This window comes from Anopheles coluzzii, chromosome 3, assembly GCF_943734685.1.
Source record: "Anopheles coluzzii chromosome 3, AcolN3, whole genome shotgun sequence".
NCBI classification, from domain to species: Eukaryota; Metazoa; Arthropoda; class Insecta; order Diptera; family Culicidae; genus Anopheles; species Anopheles coluzzii.
The window spans coordinates 79010457-79031754 of NC_064671.1; the positions used below are offsets into that span (position 1 = coordinate 79010457).

Genomic DNA, 21298 nt, shown 5'->3' on the forward strand with positions numbered 1-21298 from the left:
AAGAAGGATCCTTAAACATGCGAAATTCCACGCGTCGCTTCATCTTCGTTTTTTTACAACTGAATGGTGGTACCGTTTCTGCTACAAAATGCTGTGTGAACAGGATTGTTTTTACTTCCTCCGTATATGGAAAAACTTTGAACTTAATGAAAAATTCCTTATCAACGCTCAAACACACACCCTGAACGCCATTTCTCTTTTAATATATTCACTTACACTCTAGTTAAGCTTGTTAAAACAACTCGTTAAAATTAACACTAATTGTGAACAAATTATCCCTTGACAGCAACATCTCTAATCTACGCACATCTAATGTAAACATCAGCCACTTTTTTCCACCTTGTCATCCTTGCCCCGGCAATGTGGCTTACCGTGCCTGTCGTCTTAACCTGTGCTCCGCCTGTTGATAGACTTCATATTTCAATTTATCAACGTGCCGGGGCGGCTGTCTCGAACTAGAGCCGAAAAATTGCTCAAACAAATCACGATGGCAATGACTGTCAAAAACATGTCACACAGTGAGTAGGAGAAAACCGCCCATTGGTGTCTTTCCTATCCGTACGGCGCCCTTCCGAATGTATTATCACAGCAGACGGCTTGTGCGAATATTAGAGCAGGGCAATAGAAGGGAAAAGGAACTCTACAACAGTTCCTCTCTCGAACAGCAGTTGAGTCGGGTCACGCGCTACCATTGTGTGTTGTGCGGTTCACGCTCGGCGAAGCACATGGCATATGCGTTCGCTCTGAGCAGATCGTACGCGTGCTCGCGGTCGCTCTGGCTCTCTATTTGTTTGCCGTCTGGCGTTAGTAGCGAGTTACGTACGGGGTTTGCTTGTGCTGCGTGCCATTTGAAGGGAGCATACTTATGCATCGCTACAGCAACGAGTCGTGGTTGGGTAGGGTCAGAGCGTTAGTTGTGGTTAGAATTTACTCTGATCTCTCTTCAGTAGTCGAATAAATCTTTCGCCTTTTACTAAAGATTTCCGTGGAGAGGGATACTCTAATGAGTCTAAAGTGAATTTTTGTCCAGTCCTGGCTTCCCTCGTGGAGGTCGGGACACCTGAACTTAAGCAAACACAAATTAATATATATCGGTAAATGCTTTATACTAATCTTTAATATGTTGAAATATAATAATGCATTTACAAACGTGTAACTCTTTTACAGTCATGTTTGAATTGAAACCTAGTACTAATATCTAGAAGGGATGATAATCACCTAATAATCATCATGGTAGGGATGTACGTTCCTAGTAATTTTAGATTATAGAATAAAATGCGTTTTAAAATCGGTAAGGCCTTGCAACGATTTAATATATTTTTATACTGAACACATCGAATGTCAAAATATTTGTCGCTTTGGTATGTAATTTTAGTTTACCCAAAGTTGAGCGAAAAATCAGCGAAAATTCTTACATAGGACAGTTATAATAAAGCTATTTGGATTTAAACTTCTTTAACTGTGGCCATATAGACCAGTGCAGTCTCAAATACTCAACGTCTCTATAATGTATCAAACAAACATAACAAAACTGTGGTCAATCAAGGTCTAACTTAGCCTCTAAAAGGGACACAATAGACTTTAATAAATATGAAAATATTCTGTTCTGGTGGGTACAAGGATCAGTTTGTAAATTAGAACACTATCAAAGTGGAACAGAACTTTAGTTTAATTGTAATATTACGAGTTCGGTTTGGAATGTCTGATATAATTACTTAAATGAAATTTAATCTACATAACTGCCTTAATTTGTACATCCTAACTTTTAAGGGCATTCTATTTTACAACAATTTAATTTCTATTGGCCTGCACTGTGATACAGTCTACCACTTGCCTTTCCTTGATGCTGTTGTTATCATTTCCGATTAGAAAATGTCATTATTCTATCCCGTTCTTCTAATGCAGCCCCATCGCGCTCGTAACAATTAAGCAGTGATTAGCTGAGCATTGCCTACCTTCCGCCGCAAATTCGTTTCTGATTCATTCGAGTGAGAAAACGAAACACATCTCACAAAACAGCGAGCGCAAAGATACAGGCTGCCCCCATCCCCTCGTAATACATCGCGCCCGCCCTGAGCCCACCCGAGCAGCAGCAGCAGCACCTCACTTTACGTCCGGTAGTCGTTAATTTTATTCTCAATAAATTCTTCCCAATCGTACGTATACTCATCTCATTTTATTACCATTCTGCTTCTGGGGGTCGCGCCGCTAGACATCAAAGCGGCCCGGTGGCCCAGCCAGCCAGCTTAGCCTCTCGGGTTTCCCGACCGTAGAAGTCGCTGAGCGAGCAGCAGTCTCTCTGTTCATACGCATGTTTGTGTGTGTGCCACCGGCCATGAGAACTAATCTTCGGACCTGCTTCTTCCCATTCGCAAACAGACGCCAACAGACGCAAAGAAACATTCTGTATGCCATATATGGCTTACTGGTTTCGCACCGCACAACCCCACGCCCGTATCAGAGTCTACCGACCAACCCCGGGGTCAGAAGCCTGCGCAGGTCCGCCGGCGTTCCTGTTTGGTTGCGGTTCTCGGCTCGGGCTCGATCTTGTTGTTGTTGCGGTGTTTGTTTTATAGAACGAAATTTGAGTACAGCGATGCTACCGAGCTGTGGGCCGATCGAAAGGGCCACGGAGGTATGCATTTTGAAAGGCACACACATCAACCGATCGACTTCAAACGGGCGACTTTTGAAAGGTTTGGGCTTTTTTAAGGGGAGCGGGAACCGTTTGTTTTAGAATTTATTTACTCCACGCCGAGCTGGTAAACAAAGTTCCCGTCCGAGCAGGCTTTCCGCTTACGTTCCCAACATCTGACGACTTGCTTCCTCGGGCATGATAGTTTTCGGAACTCCTCGCAAAGGTTCCCAGGAGGAACATCTTTTCTTCACGCGCGCGTTTATCACTGCGTTTTATTTACACTAAATTGAAGAAAACCGAAGCGCGGAACTGGGCCTGGAGTTGGGAGAGTTGTAAGCTCCCAGAAAATAACACCCAAGTTGTCGCCGCCGCACGCCCCGGCACCGCACGCCCCGGCACCGCTTCTTCATGCGCCCCAGCGAGGTGAAACTAATCTGATCCGACAACATCGACCCTTCGACATTTCTCCTATCATAAGCGCAAGCGGGCAACTAAGTTAAGCTGATATGTATGTGTGTGTATGTATGTTGGAAGAAAAAATCTACATACAAACGATCGTAATCTTCAGCTGCCCTTGCACCAATCCCGTCAAGCATTTTCAGCTGTGTGGAGCTGCTACGAACGGTTCGGTTTGTTTATTATTTCTTCCGACGCGGGGCGACGACGACTTCATACAAAATCTGCCCAGAGCTATGAAGTTTGAAAGCATTGAAGACTCTCGACCAAAGTGAATAAACAACATACCGGTGGACGAGATCAAACGTACACTTGGCTTGCATGTTGAAGTCGGAGCCGACTGCATCGATGCATTCTGAAGAAGTTGTTCAGGAGTTACCCTTCCGCTCAACAATGCTTTAGATGTGGCTTTTGAAATGGAGCCGTCAGTTGACTGTAATTACAAGATGGATTGGAAATCGCATCAAGAATTTCTTAAGCACTCTGCTCAACATTCAAAAGCCTTTTTAAGTAAAAACTCTCAAGTTCAAGGAAGAAAAGGGTAACACAAGGTTCTATAAAGCAGCTAGCTCCTTGGATGCAACTTGTAAAACATTGCCCAGGTTGTATGTAGTTCTGACCATCGTTACACCATCTCCCTTGTGATGGTAGATTCCACTAAATGTCGCAGGAAGGACACTCCTCCCTTGGGGAAAAAATCCAAATAGGTGCCAAAATAATGGAGGAACGATAGTTGCTCTTGCATATAGATATTATAAGGGGTGCGTTTAATTTGTTTTTTCTTCTTGTCTCACTGGCATGTGTCCCGCTTTTACCGACTCTCTCGTCAATTCTTTCGGCGACGGTGTCATAAATTTTGTCCATTATTATCGCTTTACGCAAACGGGGAAAAGGGGCACGCGTGTTGGGAAAATAAAAAGGGGAATATGTATGCTCGACTCTGGATGCAATGCCACAGTCCTGTGTCTCCCGTGTGTGTCTGTGTCCTGTCTGTGACGAACTGGCTGAAACGTCCCTATCATGATATCACGTATCGGTGTGCTGACCGACGTGTTTGTCGTATGGGGTTTGCATCGCACAGGGCTAAACTACTTCGCACTACCGACGGGACGGGACAGCGAGGGTCTCTGGCGCGTAAGTTGGCGTAATCGTAAATTACGTACTTTACGACGGATTTCAGTTTTTATTGCTGCGGATGGTTCCCTTTGCTGTTTCAGTTTTAGATTTAGGCCCCGGAGCAGAACCTGAACGGACGGAACGCGTCCTAGAACGATACCGAGCCGATGGGGTGCAAGCCACCGTGCGAGAGCTCTCTTTGATAGGACGTCGTCTCATTGATTCCAGCCGAACGGCAAACCCCGTGTGCGGACTCGAAACGGTGCATCGAAGCGTGCGCTGCTGGCAGTAAAAGGAATCCAAGCCGCGCTCAAACGCCCCGCTGCGGAAAAGGAGTTGAGGTTGGAACACAGGAAGGAAGTTTTGTTGCCATTTTGTGTACGGTTGGGTGTGTTTGTGTGTGTGTAGCTGTGTGTATATGTTTGTCGTCTCGTCTCGCCAAACCGGCAAAATACGGAAGCTTGCGTAGCTATGTCGCTTACATCGAGCCACTCCAGACTCGAGAGACCACTTGAACTGTATACCCACTTGTTCGTCATCATCGTCACCGTTGTTTCGGCGTGTGTGTGTGTGTGTGCATTTGTGTGTACTAGGGCTAGGGATCACGAGTAGAAACCACCGGCAAACCCCATGCTCTCCAGAAGTTTTTGGAGTATTTAGTAGCATTCGGAGAGTTTCGCAGTAAAGTGGATCTGTTTGTATGCCCCGGTAACAAACGATAAGCCGCCGCACGATGTAATGAAATTATGAGCAACCGTTCGTTCGTTCGGTCGCTCGCTTGCGCTACTGCTCGACAGGACGCTATACCGGCAGGATAAAATAAGTAGGATCATGTTTGTGCTTGTGTGTATTTATTTGCTTTACGCGTCAATCAAACAGAGCCGAGCCGGGCAGGACCCCCTTTCTGCGGCGATGTGAAGGAGTGCCGATAAAAAGGGATGTGATGACAGGCTTTGCCGTAATTTTCGCCGTAATATGAGCAGATTAATCTTGGAAGCAGGTAAAGCTTTACGTGCTTGCTTCGCACAATGAGGCACCATCAAGAAGCTTTCCCGGATACACACACAAAAAAAAACAAATTAGGAGAGTTCTTTAAAGGATCTTTCATTACACTTCCACTTCATCGGCACCTTTGCCGGCACAGGAATGCAAATTTTTCACACCACTTTCCGGTGTAATGTAAATTTGATTCATTACCACGATGGTGAGGATAAATTCATGCTCAAAGATGGCTTAAAAAAGACTGAGCCACAAAATTGAACACATTGAAGGAACACACTGCCGGGAACGCCATCACATTGCCCGGTGGATGGATTTTGGAACATTTTGGTCGACTCCAAAAAACGTGGTTCGGCGCATTATACGAGCTTTTCATCGTTCCGGTGGGATGCTTCTTTGCCTTCCGTGGGTTTTTTTTGTTATTCCCAGTTCCTTGCGCTTTGAATTATGGTTTGCTTTGATAAATGGATTAAACGCTGCCGGAAAACTGAGTGGAGAAGCTTGCTCGTGCACTCAGAGGATAACGAAAAAAATACCAAGACTTGGCAAAATTTTTCGCCTCAAGTGTGTTTCTCGGTTACTCGGTTGTAGTCGTTTGGCGGTATAATATGAATTCAACACAAGCAAAATGAAACGTTGCATCACATTTTATATACATAAAGTCACGTTTTATTATTTCAAAAATTACAACAAAAAAATGAAACAAGCAACTGGGGCACTTTGTTCACACACGAGCTAGTTAATTTTCCAACAATTTCACGCTGGTGTGATATTACCCGGGTGTAGAGATGCACGAGGAAGCGCGATACAGCGATTGCCATACGGTTTTATGGGCACAGGTCGTCATCACCGCAGACGAACACAACGACCCCTTCGTCAGTTTCGTTACCATCGCCATCATCATTATCATCATCATCAGCAGCTAGCGCTACCCATCAGGAACGAGCTGTGGCTTTTATATATCTAACGAACACGCTGTGTAGCGAGCTCTTATCAGAAATGCATTCAGTTCGAATTTTCTGTCGACATTCTTTCTCTCTCTCTCTCTCTCTGGCTAGTCTATCCCTCTCTCCATATAGTAGAAAGGTGGCCTGGTGGTCGTTAATGCTAATGTTGAAATAAATATGTTTACTCGGACGCTGACTCTCGGCACTGTGCACAGATGCGTACTGCGGCATTATGCACATGCAGTGCACATGGGATATGATACGGTGACAGTGAGTGGATAAGTTGCTTGAAATAGGTATTACATTATGAGGTGCTTTCCAATTTGTTTTACAGGATGTAAATGAACAGTTAAAGCATGGAATCAACATCAGCAGACATGCCTCAACTATGAAAGCTACACCCTCAAAGAATTACTCTCACAGTTTTCGTTAGTTTGTTTTGATGAACGTAAAGAAATATTGGTTAAAACAAGAGACGAAAGAGGAGGAATTAACTTACCCATAAATTATTACCACTTCAAAATGAAAATTATTTAGCAGCAGAAAGTATGTATGTTTTATTGTATTCCTCACAGTTTTTTTATGTAAATATTGTTACTTCCAATAACTTTAATGTTTAGAGTTTTATCACAATTCTTCCTGATTTAGTTATCTCGCTTATATCCTTGTGCATATTAGGCTTAGCCTATTACCAAACTGCCAGGGCCAGTCGTGTCATCAACAAGACACCGAACAATCAGGGCTCATAACGAGTTTTCATATCTTCTCCAGCATCGTAAATGTCACCGAGACTTTTCCATCCAGAAATTTCTCCCGAGGATGAACAAAGGAAACGACAGGCAAATCTTTTTCCACTCCGTACCTCGGTCTCGAATCTCTTTCCCCACACAAAGTACTGCACTGAAACTAAAACAAAAGTTCCCTCCGCAAGCTCCGGTAAGCATCCGGTGGGGATGGCTGCTCGGATGCTTCGGCATAATGGGACGGCAAGTAGCAAACTTGCCACCGGTATGCCACCTGAGCAAGGGCTAGTGCAAAAGCAGTGCAAGCAACCATCAAGGCATCGTCATACTAAGGGGTCGTTGGAACAGAGACAACTGCTACTCAGCAAATCGGCTACTAACGCGACGCTCAGGAGACGCTTCGGTGCACCACCACTATCACACCACTACACTGCAACGATAGTACGCTATTTCCAAAACGAAAAGAAAGTCCCTGCTGGCTCTGCATCACCACTACAAGCGCACCAAGAAGTTTCATTCGTTCAGCGTCGTCGTCGTCGCCGTCGTCGTGCTCGGTCCCTAACCTAGCGGAAGCAGCAGTAGCATACCAGGATGAGCTATAAAATTTTATGGCTCTTGCCCACCCCTGCAAATGAATTCCCTGCTTTGCGCGTCGTTCGGCGTATAACAGAAGCGGCTGCTGTGCTGCGTACAGCACCGCGGTTCCCTTCTTCGAAAGAATTGCCCTGCAACTGCTCGGTAGTCTGGATTAGTCACCGGGTCGTGTTTTTTCTCCACTGCCACGTCATTATACGCAAACGCACAGTGGAAGAAACGATTCCTTCCTTCCCTCAAAGAACGCTGAACAACGGAAAAGCAGCTACAGTACTAAAGACAATGATTGCTACTCCTGGTTTGCGTACCTTTCCCACAGGCCGAGCAGCCGCCGAGAACGACCCCTCCGAGTCCTGAAGGATTGAATTGAAATGCATCCCGACCGGCCATTCAAATCGGGCCAGGTTATGTGTTCTGGCTTGATTACATTTTCCTGTACGCCCGCGTACCACGCGTTTGGACAAACACCAGGCTCTTGCTCTCTCGCTTAGGGCAACTTGCTTTGCTTGGAGTCTCGGTTTTTTATGACCATTTAAAACAGTTCGCCCTTTGCAACGAGGGGGACCGTTTTGAGTTTATGGCACCAGACAAAACCGTACGATACAAAGGGAGTAGACGGGAGGACTCGTTAAACAGGATTAGTCGTACACACATTCAGTCGTCGGCAAAGATTTTCTCATTTCTCTTTACAGCAAAATACATAAAAACAGCACACACACACAGAGAGGTAAAAATAGTATTCATTAAATGATTGATTTTGTGATTCCAGTAACTTCTCCATAGGAAGTTGGCGCTTCGAGACGATCCTATTATTTTGATTACAATAAAAAAAAACTCCAACTGGCTCGTCACGCTTTGTACGCTGTTTAAAAATGAAACAACTTCAAACACCGGGCTTATCGCCACCAGCAAGGGCGAAGAATATTTTATTATCTCCGTTTCAAAACATTGGGTAGAGAAGAGAGCATAAACACACTCCATTCCGGCAGCAGATGTAACACGCTGGATGAAATATTAATTCCTGTTTAATCGTGTTAATTATGCATCTTGCCTGGTGGAAACGAATGCAGACATTGTGTTTTTCTCCCTCTCTGAAGTTCTGTTGTCTGCTCTGCTGCTGATGTCTGCAAATGTTATAATTTGCTGATTTGAGAAGCGTAATTCCAACGTGTACATCATGTAGATGTATCATTCCCAACAAGCGTTCCAGCGTATCAGTCACACCTTGTTGGAGTTGGAGCTCGAAACAAATAATAACTGCTTCTAGGGTCTTTTGCAGCAGTCTAAGTAAAGCATACTACCGAGGTTCTTGACTACAGATGCGGAGTTTTATACAATCTTTCAAAGTTCATAATTCTTTAAAGCGAATTGTATCTATTTGATCCAAAAACTGTCACCAGTGGGCTAAATCAACAAAACTTCTTCAACATTGTTCATACTTTGAATGCATTTTGGCTGAAAATTGCTTAACGAAACTATTTTGTTCGTCTTGGGTGTGTGTGTATCATGTGGTTCATTACACCTAGTAGAGTAAAATAAGATACTTCCGTCCTTTTCTAACCTGTGTTAGGGTAAGAGGCGAGACTTATCATTATCATCATATCTGACTTTAACGGATATTCGAGTAACACCGATGTCTACGAACCGCGAAACCTCGGGAACAGATTGTACAATCATGTGTGGGCGTGTATGGGCGAAAAATTAACACACACAACCCATTCGCTGCCAAAATCCCACGGGACAGCCTCTGGTGCAAGTGTTAATATCTAGGTCAAAACAGACCATCCAAAACCTTGCCCGGGTATCACACTTTCCCATTTGCGCGGGTTTGAAAGATCTCGCAGAACACACATGTTCAACGCTCCCTTGAATGTCTACTCCAACACAGCACGCACGCACACGATGAATTAATGCGTATCCCTGGAACCCTGCACACAGGCTCCGTGGGCAAAAAAGAGTGTGAGCCGAAAACAGGGAACAACACGAAAGCTCCCATCGTTGGGAATCTCTAATGCCTCTAGGGTGGGATTAATTAAATCTAATATTTTTCACCATCTCTGCCCACGTACGTATGCTTGTGTTTGCTGGACTGGATCCTCGGGAAATAGGGACAGGTTCAAATTATGGGCTGCTTTTTTTTTGGTACGAGGCATTAAATTCTGTGTCCAATGCCGATTGTATCTAATTTCGAGTTCGGTGTATCTCGGTAATGTACGGCTCCAACTAATAGAGTAATAATTTTGACCAGCACGTGACCCTGTGTCCCCGTGGGGTGCCCGACGGTTTGGGACATTTTATTCTTTCCGCCTTTATTCTCATGCTGGCAGGCAGCTGGGGAGCTTTCTGTGGAGTTTTTGGAGCGGAAAGTCATCCCAGATCGCTCGCTCGCTGGGTTCCTGTGCTGTCCTGAGGTGTACATATATTTGTGATTTTTGTGATAGGGCGACGGCATAGACACTGTGTATGCAAAATTTGCTGTATGCTCCACTGCCCGAAGGTCGGTCTGACTTACCGATAACGTCCAGCGTAGCGGCGGGAGATGCCACCCGGGCTCCGGATGCTCGCGCCGTTGCCAAACACACGTAGTCGCCCCGATCAAGCGTCCCGTTGACGGCACGGATATGCAGATTGGAACCGCTCTGGTAAATGCGTTGCGGTGTGGCGAAACTTAGCCGCTCGTGTTTAGCCGGAACGGGAATGCCTGTGAAATGGGGCGGTTAATTATTGGCAACTTGGAGCTGGGGGCGGTGGGAAGCACACAAAATATGTTCTCTGGACGACTAGCGGGCTTACCGTTTCTGGTCCACGAAAAATCGATCTCATCGTCAAACATTGCCCGGCACTCGAATGTGACCGGTTCCCCTTCGAACACCTGCCGGCTCTCGGGTGTCACGGTGAACTGGAACTCGCACCGAACCGTATCTGTGGGTGGAAGAAACGAGAAACGTATGAGTGTCGCTGGTTTTGATAAGGCAGGAATAGAAACTAATGCGAGGGAAAAAATACTCAAACGGGGAGTGCCAATAGAAGGAACAGAACAGAACAAGGCAAGTCTATCAGTAGCTCTTAGCGCCTTAGGTTCTACTCTAGAGCACTACCAGCCAATGCCGGTAGGACTTGGTTGGCAGGACATGGTGTTGTGTGTTCTTCGGTAACAAACTTCTAATCTAACCTTTCTTTTTTTTTTCTTGGTTCAAATTTTGGAAATTCTTCTTGCTCCAGAGTTGCTTCCATCGGGTGCGGCAAACCGGAAGCCATGTCACACAGGGCACTCTCCACCCCTCGCCCGTTGCTCGTATCGATAAAAATGTTAAACGATTTTCTATCGGCACGTGAAACTACTGTCATCAAACTCAACCCAAGCGAAGGTGTTCAGGTGTGACAGTGGTTGGCACCGTAACTGCCCCACGAGAGAGATTGCCTATCGTGCACCGGGGTCAGGGGCGGGGAAAATGGTTTCGCTTTAGTTCCGCTACCAGCAGAGCGGACGATCCCGGGCGTTTTTTTCCTGTTTTTCGCTGGAACCAACAGCGGCTGACAGCATAGCTGGGAAGTGATTGGTTCCTTAGTCAGCAGGCAAACGGCGAAAGGTTTGAGCGGGTTTGAACTGATTCTTTCGGGGGAGATTCTAGATAAGCGACAAGGACGATGATGACGACGACGGCGACATGGCGTCCCGGCTCACGTCATCGCTGTTCCCAGCTCCGGCTGTTTCCGATGGGGATTTTATGGAATTCGATTTTCTACTTCCGCAAAATACTACGCCGAAGTCACACTCTGCGTACGTAAAAAGGGTGCAACGGTGCTGGTTGCTGGTGTTGGTCCCCGTTCTATGGGCCCCTACCATGTGCACATGAATTTTGATATGCTTTTGAGAGGAAAATTATGTTGTCACACCGTTGCGCCGTTAAACGGTGAATAGAGCTTTCGGGTGGAGGCTAGAATAACGATTGGCAGTGTGAAGATAAAGTGTACTTTATGCAGTACCTAACTTTTCGGCATAATGTTATTTTAAATTTGCTTTGCCAGGATTTAATGTACTGTGGTGTAATAGTAGAGGTGTTTGGAAGATTTTGTTTATTTTATTGGCAAACATATTGAAATAACTTTTATATTCTAATATTCTATTATATTCTACGCTTTTGACTTCGCATCCTTTGCTATTCTATTCTATTGATTTTCGTTGATTTCGAAGGAAATTTAATATACACCATAAGGTTAATCCGACTCCAACTATTGTTAGTCCAATTCCGACTCTGGCAAAATGGGAACCATTAATTCCGCCCGGAGTCGGAGTCTTCCGGAGTTGAAGTTGTCCAGAATCGTTCCGAGTCGTCTGGAGTCGACCGGAGTCTTCCGGAGTCGTCCGGAGTCGTCTGGAGTCGTCCGGAGCCGCCCAGAGTCGACCGGAGTCGTCCGGAGTCGTCCGGAGTCGTCCGGAGTCGTCCGGAGTCGTCCGGAGTCGTCCGGAGTCGTCCGGAGTCGTCCGGAGTCGTCCGGAGTCGTCCGGAGTCGTCCGGAGTCGTCCGGAGCCGTCCGGAGCCGTCCGTAGTAGGAGTCGTTTGGAGTTGGAGTCATTCGGAGTTGTTCAGAATCGTTCGGAGTCTACCGGATTCTGCCTTCAAAACAAAGGCCTGTATGCGAAGTGCACGCGCAGAGTAAAAGACAAAAAAACACAACTCCAGGCCGATTCCTAGCAATTCCAGGCGAATCCGGGCGATTCCGGACGGTTCCCGACGATTTCGAACGACTCCGGATAATGTTGACCTTCAGGAGTCGGTTCCAAGATTGTCGAAGTCGGATCGGAGTCGACTACGGTTGTTTGCCAAATAAACCCAGGCCAGGGGTCTAGGGTCGGTGTTTTCTTGGATTGACAGGCCTTCGTCGCATCAAATATTGTTGTTTTCTTTTTGTTCAAGGTGGATTAAAAATATCAGGTGGTGGAAAAGCGCCTTCGGGGGGTCGCCATAGTTGAGGGACTTTATGTCATTTTAAAACCGTTAACCAATGGTTTCCGCACACAAAATATCGCAAATAGAAAAGATTGCTTGATTATAAAGTGCATTTATGTATGTCTAATGATTTTATCGAAAAAATGAGCTATTATAACAAAAAAAATTATGATTTGTTTCGAAAAATCATAGAAGTAAGAGTTCTAATCTCACTCACTAAAATCGTCCGTTTGTTTCGTAGATAATGAGGAATACATGTAAAAATAGGAAAAATAAATGATTTCTTCGTTTGGATCGTCAAACATGTCGAAACACGATTAATTATATAATAAATTCACGAAATCACACTAAGTAACTCACTTCAATCGATGTTTTATTGTAAAAATACAACTCGCAAAGCCCAAAATATATTTTTAAAGTATATTTAATCGAAAAAATGTGGAAGAACACTATGCGCTAAATAAACTATGCGCCGCAACAAAATTTGCGCGAGCTAACGTAAAATCCAAAGGTAGCTGAGAGCGATCCAAACGTAGCTGAAAACGATCCAAACGTAGCTGAAAACGATTCAGACGTAGTTGATTGCGATCCATTCTCATGGATTGCGATCCATAGCAACCGGATAACGATTCAGAGGAAAGTGAGAACAGGTGTAAATTAAAGGAACCAATTAAATAAATGTAAACAGTGTTTGAATCCTGGGGACCTTACGTCAAGTGACGAATTGTCAAAATGTCCTAGATTCCTCCACCTGATCTTATTAATCCACCTTGCTTTTTGTTATCACAATCTCAAAAATATTGTTATGCAATTAATCACAATTTACTTCAACATATATTCTTGAGATATAAGAATCTTGCATTGAATTTCGGACAGATTTTAAATTAAAGTGCTGTACTAAAAATCAAAAGTAGTAAAAACATGAATATGATTTGAATCAAAACGGTCTAGAGATAGAGAGTGCTTTTTTAATACAAATATAATTTTAAACTTCTTTTTCGCTCCAACCAATATCAATTTCGCCCTTGCATGCTGATCAAAGGCTTTAAATGGAATATGAAATTGTATATATTTGTACAAACCATTTGTGATACATTCCGATAGAGGCATTCCTTTCATAATTAATGTCCATTTACCTCTGACTGCACTGCACGTTCTCGTATTGGTTTTGCCAATAACATCAATAATTTTACTCTTGATTCTCTTTTCCGTTGCCCTCTCATGTTTTGCCATGTTTGTTTACAAACCAACGCATAATAGGGTGTGCAAAAAAGAAAGGTAAAATAATGTATTGAAAAGGATTTGTTTATTATGTACCCCCAACGAACGGGAGGCATGTTCCCAAGCTATTCAAGTGTCCATGAGATTCAATAGAACTAACCGCGTGTTTCATTCGTCCATACATTAAACAGTAAACTTTTCCCAACTGTCATTCTGAGTACGAAGCTCGGCACTTCCAGTCGTCAAACGTTCATTTGCAATAAGGCAATGTTTTACTCGGTTGTGGAGCGAAACCAAAAACCATTCGCAAAACCAAAACGTCGTTCAATGAGTTTTAGTTTCAATTAAAACCGTACCTACCGTAATGAAATAAGCATTGCCTCGGCATTCATTTTCCGCACCAACAAAAGCTGCTCACAGCCAGCTTGGTAAGCAAAGCTCCTAGCACACGGTTTCGGTTCAATGGCCCCGCGGCGGCCCCGGCAGCCAGCCAGCCAGCCAGCTTATCGTCTAATCGGGCGGACATGATTTGTGTCGCGAACCCTTTTTTGTTCGTGTGTTTGTATACATTTTTATTTGCCCTTAGCCGTCCATACACACCCGCGCGCACAACCAAACACTAATCCCCGTGCTACTCATTAGCACAGAATCCGTCATCATCCTCGCAACAATAATAATAATTTAAACAAAGCAAAAAACAGCACACAGACGCATGGAGCCGGCTTTTCAGCACCATTTGACCCGAAGGCTTATCGACGGGGCAAAATCATCCACCACCCACAGCTTTCACAAGGGAGGATTGCGATCGAACATACAGGGCACAGGGCAGCGAAAGCAGGAGCAAGCAAATTACAATTTATTGCATACAAATAGCGTAGCGAAACTTTTTAATTAGAAGAGCGTCCTCATATCCGCACAGACACACACACACACCGCATTTGCCAACGCAGCGCAAATGAATGAAACCCCATTCACGAGGGGATGAATTTCGATGACGGCCAGCCGGCCGGATTAAAGCAGACGGCTGCGGGCGGCTTGCGTTCTTATGCTACACTCCCCCCGGACGAGCATCATCGCCCCTTGGCCTGCACAAAAATAAGGGCTTCAAATCAGCCGGTTGCATTCCACACACCGACTGGAGGAACTGTTTTGCACGGTGCAACGCAAACCGGGGGCCCCAGCGTTTGCTCTTGCGCACTGGCAACACTGTCATAAAAATTAATGAAGCATTCCTCCCCGGGTTGCGTTCCGTTTGTGGCACTATACCGTTTTTCCCCGGGCAATGTTGGCAGCGGAAAAAAAACAGCAATCACACCGCGACACTCGGTTGGGCTGCAACAACAACAGCGTAACAAACCAAAGCAAAGAGCGAATAAAAAGAGGACACCCAACAAACGGCGGGGATACAAAACAACCGATGACTCCAGCCGGCTTCCCTCGGTGCCGCCTAAGGTGCAGCTCTTTATTTGCCATTTTTAATAGAAGCGTGTGTATGTGTGTGTGTGTTTTAGTTGTGTGTAGTGCACGATTTGCGATGACAAAACACGCCAACCCGGAACTCCTTGCTGCTGTGCTGGCTGAAATGCTGAAAGCAACCGTGTGCCGTCTCATCCCGCCGACATAAAGTCACATATTTCGCACTTCCGGCCAACTGTCTTCAAAACTGTCTCTCCCGCGATTGTTTATGCCAGCTAGAGGGAGCCGAATTTGGGGACAGCATTTTGGGGACAACGTTTGCATTGTTGCTGTGACCTTCTTTTCCGGTCCAGCCGGTGAAGCCAACCGGCAAACCGGGGGTCCTTAATATTACCGTTTTTATTCGCCCTGTCCCGAGGTTCGCGTGTCGATGAAAGCTTAATCCTGCCATTTAACGGAACTGTTTCGTGTGTTTGTTTGTGTGTGTGTGTGAATGGTTGTTTTGCTTTACTCTTTGTTGTAAACTTCTCGGCCACTGAGTTGGGAATTTTTGGAGAAGGGCGGAACCACGTGGCGCCAGGATTCGGGTGCGTGCAGGTGTGCGATTTGTCACACGTGTGCTGCTCCGATCCCACAATAAGGTAGAAGGTATAAGAGCTTTTTTCCACCGAAAAAAAAAAACAAACTCCCCAAAAAGGTGTCTCGAAATGGAAAGCTTCACACACAGGCACATACAGACACTCACATGGAGTTGGGATTTTGGCAATGAACACATCGTTACGCCGGTGGAAAATTTCATTCCCCACCATCACTCTGGTGGATCGTGTCTACTTAAGGGTTTGCGTGCTCTCATAAAAAGTAAGGACCGCGGCAATCATCCGCGCCATCCACCAAACGACGGTACAAGATTTTGTACGACGTGTACGAGATGGTGGTTTATTTACGGCGCGCGGGCGCTGTCTTGCTTTTTTGTTTTGCGAGAAAAAGCCATTTTTATTTGGCACTTTTGCGCGTTAGATAAGTGCTGAAAAGCACTGCACAGCCGGAATGAATTGGGTCTTTTCGTTTTATCTGCACCGGGGCAAATGAGATCGGTGGTACTCCGCAATCTGTCTAAACTGTGTGCAGATTTCATCAGCGTTTGCAGGAGTTTTATGAATCGGGCGAAGCCCACGGGGGATCTAATGCAAAGAACGGACCGAAATGATCTCGGTCTAAGGTACCGAGGAAACAATTTAATTAGAATTTGCATGGAAATAAAACATGCAGACAATTCTTGATTTGATAGAATAAAAATTGTTGAGAGAATCGCTTCCAAGTGTTGAACATCGTTGGCGGAGTTTATTTGGCCTTGTGCATAATGTCAACTCGTACGACTTTAACAACATGTCCGTCATGGGTTTAAGCCCCAAATAGACCGTGCCACCATACGTAGGACTGACTATCCTGCTATGGGAGGGTAATCCAAAAGTCGTTGAAAGCCAACCCCACAAGTGGTGTACATGCAGGCCTTGACCGACAACGGTTGTTGAGCCAAAAAGTAGTAGTAGTCTACTTGTTAAAAATGCTTTATTTTTAGTATCAAAAAGAACAACTGCTACAATTTCAACAATGCACATGTTTCGGGATATCTTTTCAACTAATTGACGAAGAATTGATTGACATATACCAAATCTCAAAAAAGAAGAGATGTTTCAAAATGAAGCAAAGTTATGCGATCCATCTCAAACCTAATTTTAGTGGAAACGGATTCAGGAGAATCCTCTCAATTCAGTTTAACCGGCTCTGGGAAAATGCCCCTTCAGAGGTCTTTAAAATCACCCTTTTGCGAAAATATTGGCCGCCTGGTGTAATTCTGATAGCCTTAATGTCCCTTCGAATAGATCTTTTGAAGCGTTACGCAAACTTCTTGACATCCTTTTGCCACTTCAATGTTTGACCATATTCTCAAAGCGGTACGCAACAACTTAGAGCTTTTCTTGTTCTCGGATTTGCCAATTTGCCCCGTTGATGGACAGTTTCTGTTTTCTTGGGAACTATATTCTTGGGAACTATGTTAACTTGTAGAAGATAATACTTTTCCATGAATATCATCTACCGGAACATCACCGTTACGAATCTGTGAAACGAATCTTGCAGTAGAAGTGTATTTTTTATTTCCAAAAACTACCTCTTCAACCCTCTATAAAACTGGACTGTGACACAAAATGATGGTGGTTCCGGTCTAGTTCACAACCTTCCGACTAATCCTCTCAGTCCTGCTGACGTCAATGGGCCCATACCAAAGTGTCATTGTACAAACCACACCTTCTTAGTGGATGATCAGAGGAACCGGAAGGCGTACGTAATCAATACAATGCCATATTTTTGTAATTAATTAACCACAACTAGAAGTGGCTAGTCTGGTTTGCTAAAGCTGACAATTCAAATCTTCAAATCCCAAAAACAGATTAATTGATAGCAACGTTAATTTCGAGCAATTCTACTGTCGAGCAATTCTAATCAAAAAAGCTAAACAAATTCACTTATCAACCGAATAGAAGTTCTTGAAGTACCACCATCAGTAATGGAACAACTTCCGTTTGTCATCAAACTATAATGAAGACAGCAACAAAAAGTACACTTTTTTTTTAAGTATACTTCTATGTCTCTCTTGATAAGAAGCTCATAGCTAGCATAAAGAGAGAGCAAGAGAGACAGCAGTGGAAGTCACGGGAGGCCTCCCAAACGGGAGGCTACAGAGCTAGGTCGTACAAACACTACCGGTGGGCGCTAAAGATCACTCGAGCGAGATAAGCAAAAGGTCCGTTTTGGCAAACATCGGCAAAACCTTAACGATTGAGCCTGGGGGGGGAAAGAGAGTCACACACTAACTGTCGTCGTCGTCATCGTCGTCATTTGCCGGCGTATTCGTTCTCGCCACCTTCACCGCCGTCAAGGCAATTGGTTTCTTATCGCTCGTTTCGGTTTGATGTGCCGCGTACTTTAGTGCCGCTCCAGTGCAATTTGGACGTTTGTTTTAATTTTTGTTTTGTTTTTTTCGTTTGCTTTCTGCCACAATCAGTACTTCTGTACCGGCAGAAAAGAAAACAATTAATACGCGACAGTACATCCTGAAAATGCTCTAGTTATTGTAAGTATCGCTTCGCGCGAAAGACAATCCCAATCCCTTCCGACATCGTTTTTAATCAACTTAATGTCAAGAAGTCAGACAACGTTTGCCGGAGGATGGAGCTACCCTTTGCCAACAAAAATAGAACCAAAAAAAAAACAACCAATCAATTTGGAAAGAAAACGGAAGGAAAATCGGATGTGCACCTTAGCTTCCCCTGCGCTTCCCTCCCCCGCGTCACCAATCGGGACGGTCGATACCTACCGAGCGCAAACTGCATCAGCACCACCAGCACCGGCAGCACCATCATCGTCCAATTCAATCCCGTCATTCTTCTACGAATCACTGTTCCTGCTGCTTTTGATTGCATTTCTGCACCGGGATATGTATCTCGGGCTCTTCCGCTGCTCTCCTCTCCAACAGCGCACAATGCACCTTTCTTTCGGGGGGATTTTTTCTTGCTCTTGCCACAAGAAACTACCAACCAAATTGCACACGAAATAAAAGAAGTGAAAAAAATAGCAGCCCTTTCAATAAAATATCGAAAAGCTGCTGCTGCACTGACTGCAAAACAATTCCTTCCTACTTTCTCTCTCACACACTCTCTTTCACTTCTCGCTCACTCGCTTTCGTTGCACTACACTCTGGGCAATGCAATCAACGAAACTGCATCGGTCGCAGGTCGAATTAATGTATTCGCTCTTACTCTCTCCCTCTTTCACTGGCTCTGTTGCCTTATCAACTGCCGAACAATACACTGCTGCTGCTGCTGCTGCTGCTCGACGAACTGCATTTTGATGCACTTTTTGGCGAAAAAAAAAAACACCTTCGGCTCTTCAAATTCTTCACCTTCACCACATTTGCGCGTACGTTCACTCACACACACTAACGCCACACTAACATAACACACACGCGCGCGCTATGCTTTGCTTTCAAACTGCCAGCCTCCTTTGTTGCGGCACCGAGACAGAGAGACTTGACTTTCTTAAGCCTGATATGCACAACACTTTTGCTCTGATTGTGTATCGTTTTAAAGCACTTTGCACCCTGCCCAGAAATGGGGTTGGTCTGTTGGTATTGATTGAAAAGAAGTATGTGCCCTTTTCGCCTAAACCATCGCCGCTTGTTACTCGTTTTCTAAAGAAAGTATTTGCCGGCTTGGTTCTCTGTAGCGAATTTTCTCCCTTCCCAATTCCAGCAGACACGCCTGCTGATGTTGTTTGCCTGTACGACTTCCGCTTCAAACAGATGAGCTAATTTGCTGAACGCCGCCACAGAAACACGGTCTCACTGCAGTTGCAGGTGTTAGCCGGCACTTTTGGATCAACTTTACACCGGACCGACCGGCTCGAGGCGAGAAAAGAACACCCGTCCGACTTCCTCGCGATACGCAACGCAACTCATCTAACGCAACCGGACGCAAGCGAACGCAACACGCAAACGGCGCGTTTATGCTCTCTGCTCTTTTTTGTTGCTCTGGATTTGCTGTTTCTCTCTTCTCTTAGTCTCTCTCTCTATGTGATGTGGTCTGTCTGGATGATTCGCACTCCGGCCGGAAAGCATGCAGGGGATTTGATCCATTTGCTTTCCATTTTTTAGTAGAGATATAAAAGGGAATTTAAAAGTTCATTTAATATTATCTTATTTATTCAACTTCTTCGAGTGCTTGTTTTCATTTTTTTATATCAATTTTGTGTTTTGTTTGTGGTTATGTTTAAAAATATCAAATTACTCACACACGTTCATGCTCTTTCTAATTTTGAATATCAATTTTTATATTTATTTTCCATTGTTTTCCTACCTTCCTGCAAAACCCTGTTCTAGGATGCTGCACATACAGAATTATGCTGAGAGACGCGTGCTCGTACCCACTCACACACACTCACACACTTGCTCCCTACTCTGGTCATCGCGAAGAGAGCTGAGCTGTGCTCTCCACTTCTTGATGTCTCTTTCACGGGGAAAAAAAGTTATGTTTCATGCTCATTGAGGGGCGTTTTGGCGTTTTGCTCTCTCTTTGTTTACATATTTCTATGCCGGTGACGCCGTGAATTTGTTTGACGCTATCCATTTGCCGGTGTGGTTGTGTTGGTGTTGCGGCGTCTAACGTCACTGGCAGCACTGGCCAAACCCCCTACAGTCGGTAACGCAAAAATGAAGCAAATGAAAGCAAAACATGAAAAATGAAGACGAAAGTATTTTCCAATTGGAAAAATCACATTTCATTATTCACGTAAAGAATTCATCTAAGTAGCCGTGTGATACGCTTTGGGTTTAGTTTCGGTGAATCCGTCCTATCCTGTAGGACGTTCTTTCGTTTTAAAACCTTATTCCATTTTTTTTAAATTTCAACTTAATTAAAATAGTTTTCAAGGCTGTCCAATAATCTGCCAAAAAACAACCATGGCTATCAACGCCCGTAAACCTTCTGGCCGCGATGGTCCAAACCCGTTCGTTAACCGCAAAATTACCCGAAACCAAAGAAACGCTACCAAGCGGCCGGCACCGAAGGCACGACCGAGTAGGAGTCACCGCTCCGCTTCGCTCAGGACGTATCCGCAGAAGCGTTCACGCCGCTCCATCCCGTCCAGCCCCTTCCATCATACGCGCGTCGCCATAACGGATCTGGACATCCCGCTAGACAGCCGGCGGCCGGTCTTGATCGATGGCGAGAATGTCGCCTACAACGACATTTCGAGCGAATACGTTGCCAACCGAATCTACCAAGCGTACCAGTGGTTCGCCGCGAACGGTCACCGGGCGTTGGTACTTTGCCCAGACTATCTGCTCGCGAAGCTGTCCGGACATACACCGCACATGCCGATCGAGCTCATTACGGACATTCCGGATGAAAGAGAAAACCACGCGACAAACGTTGCATTCGAGCTGACGCTGCTGCAGCGCGCTGCGGACGAACAGGCGGCGATCGTGTCGGAACGTTCGTTTGCTAGCAGCTACCACAGCCATATTGACGTTGTGCAGAACCGCGTGGTCGGTTTCACCTTCTTCCGGGAGTCGATCTTTATCCCGGTCGATCCGTACGGTCACGCTGGTCCCTGGTTGCGAGAAATTCTACGCAAATGAAATTCTTCTTTCAAACACGC

At 45.1% G+C, this 21298-nt stretch overlaps 2 protein-coding genes and 1 non-coding gene across 3 annotated transcripts in view; 2 read left to right on the forward strand and 1 right to left on the reverse strand.

Moving 5' to 3' along the window:
* The window catches only part of LOC120957020 (tyrosine-protein kinase-like otk), a 70980-nt gene extending 51357 nt beyond the window's left edge, over nucleotides 1-19623 (reverse strand). The window contains exons 1-3 of the mRNA XM_040378926.2: nucleotides 18459-19623; nucleotides 10287-10415; nucleotides 10006-10194 (exon numbers count right to left, since the gene is read on the reverse strand). Coding sequence (XP_040234860.2) covers nucleotides 10006-10194; nucleotides 10287-10415; nucleotides 18459-18564 — 424 coding nt within the window. The 5' untranslated portion in view covers nucleotides 18565-19623. The remainder of the gene's footprint in view (nucleotides 1-10005; nucleotides 10195-10286; nucleotides 10416-18458) is intronic.
* LOC120960250 (U5 spliceosomal RNA) lies at nucleotides 928-1054 on the forward strand. The gene has a single exon (XR_005752306.2). It is a non-coding gene; the product is annotated as a U5 spliceosomal RNA (small nuclear RNA).
* Nucleotides 19624-20597: 974 nt separating the features above from the next.
* On the forward strand, nucleotides 20598-21278 carry LOC120956276 (uncharacterized). Its single transcript, XM_040377658.2, has one exon. It carries the CDS (start codon nucleotides 20598-20600, stop codon nucleotides 21276-21278), a length of 681 nt encoding a protein of 226 aa, XP_040233592.2.
* The last annotated feature ends 20 nt before the right edge of the window (nucleotides 21279-21298 follow it).

What these genes read in the sequence shown, in the direction of transcription:
- LOC120956276 (XM_040377658.2), top strand. Translation starts at nt 20,598, where the DNA reads ATGGCTATCAACGCCCGTAAACCTTCTGGCCGCGATGGTCCAAACCCG.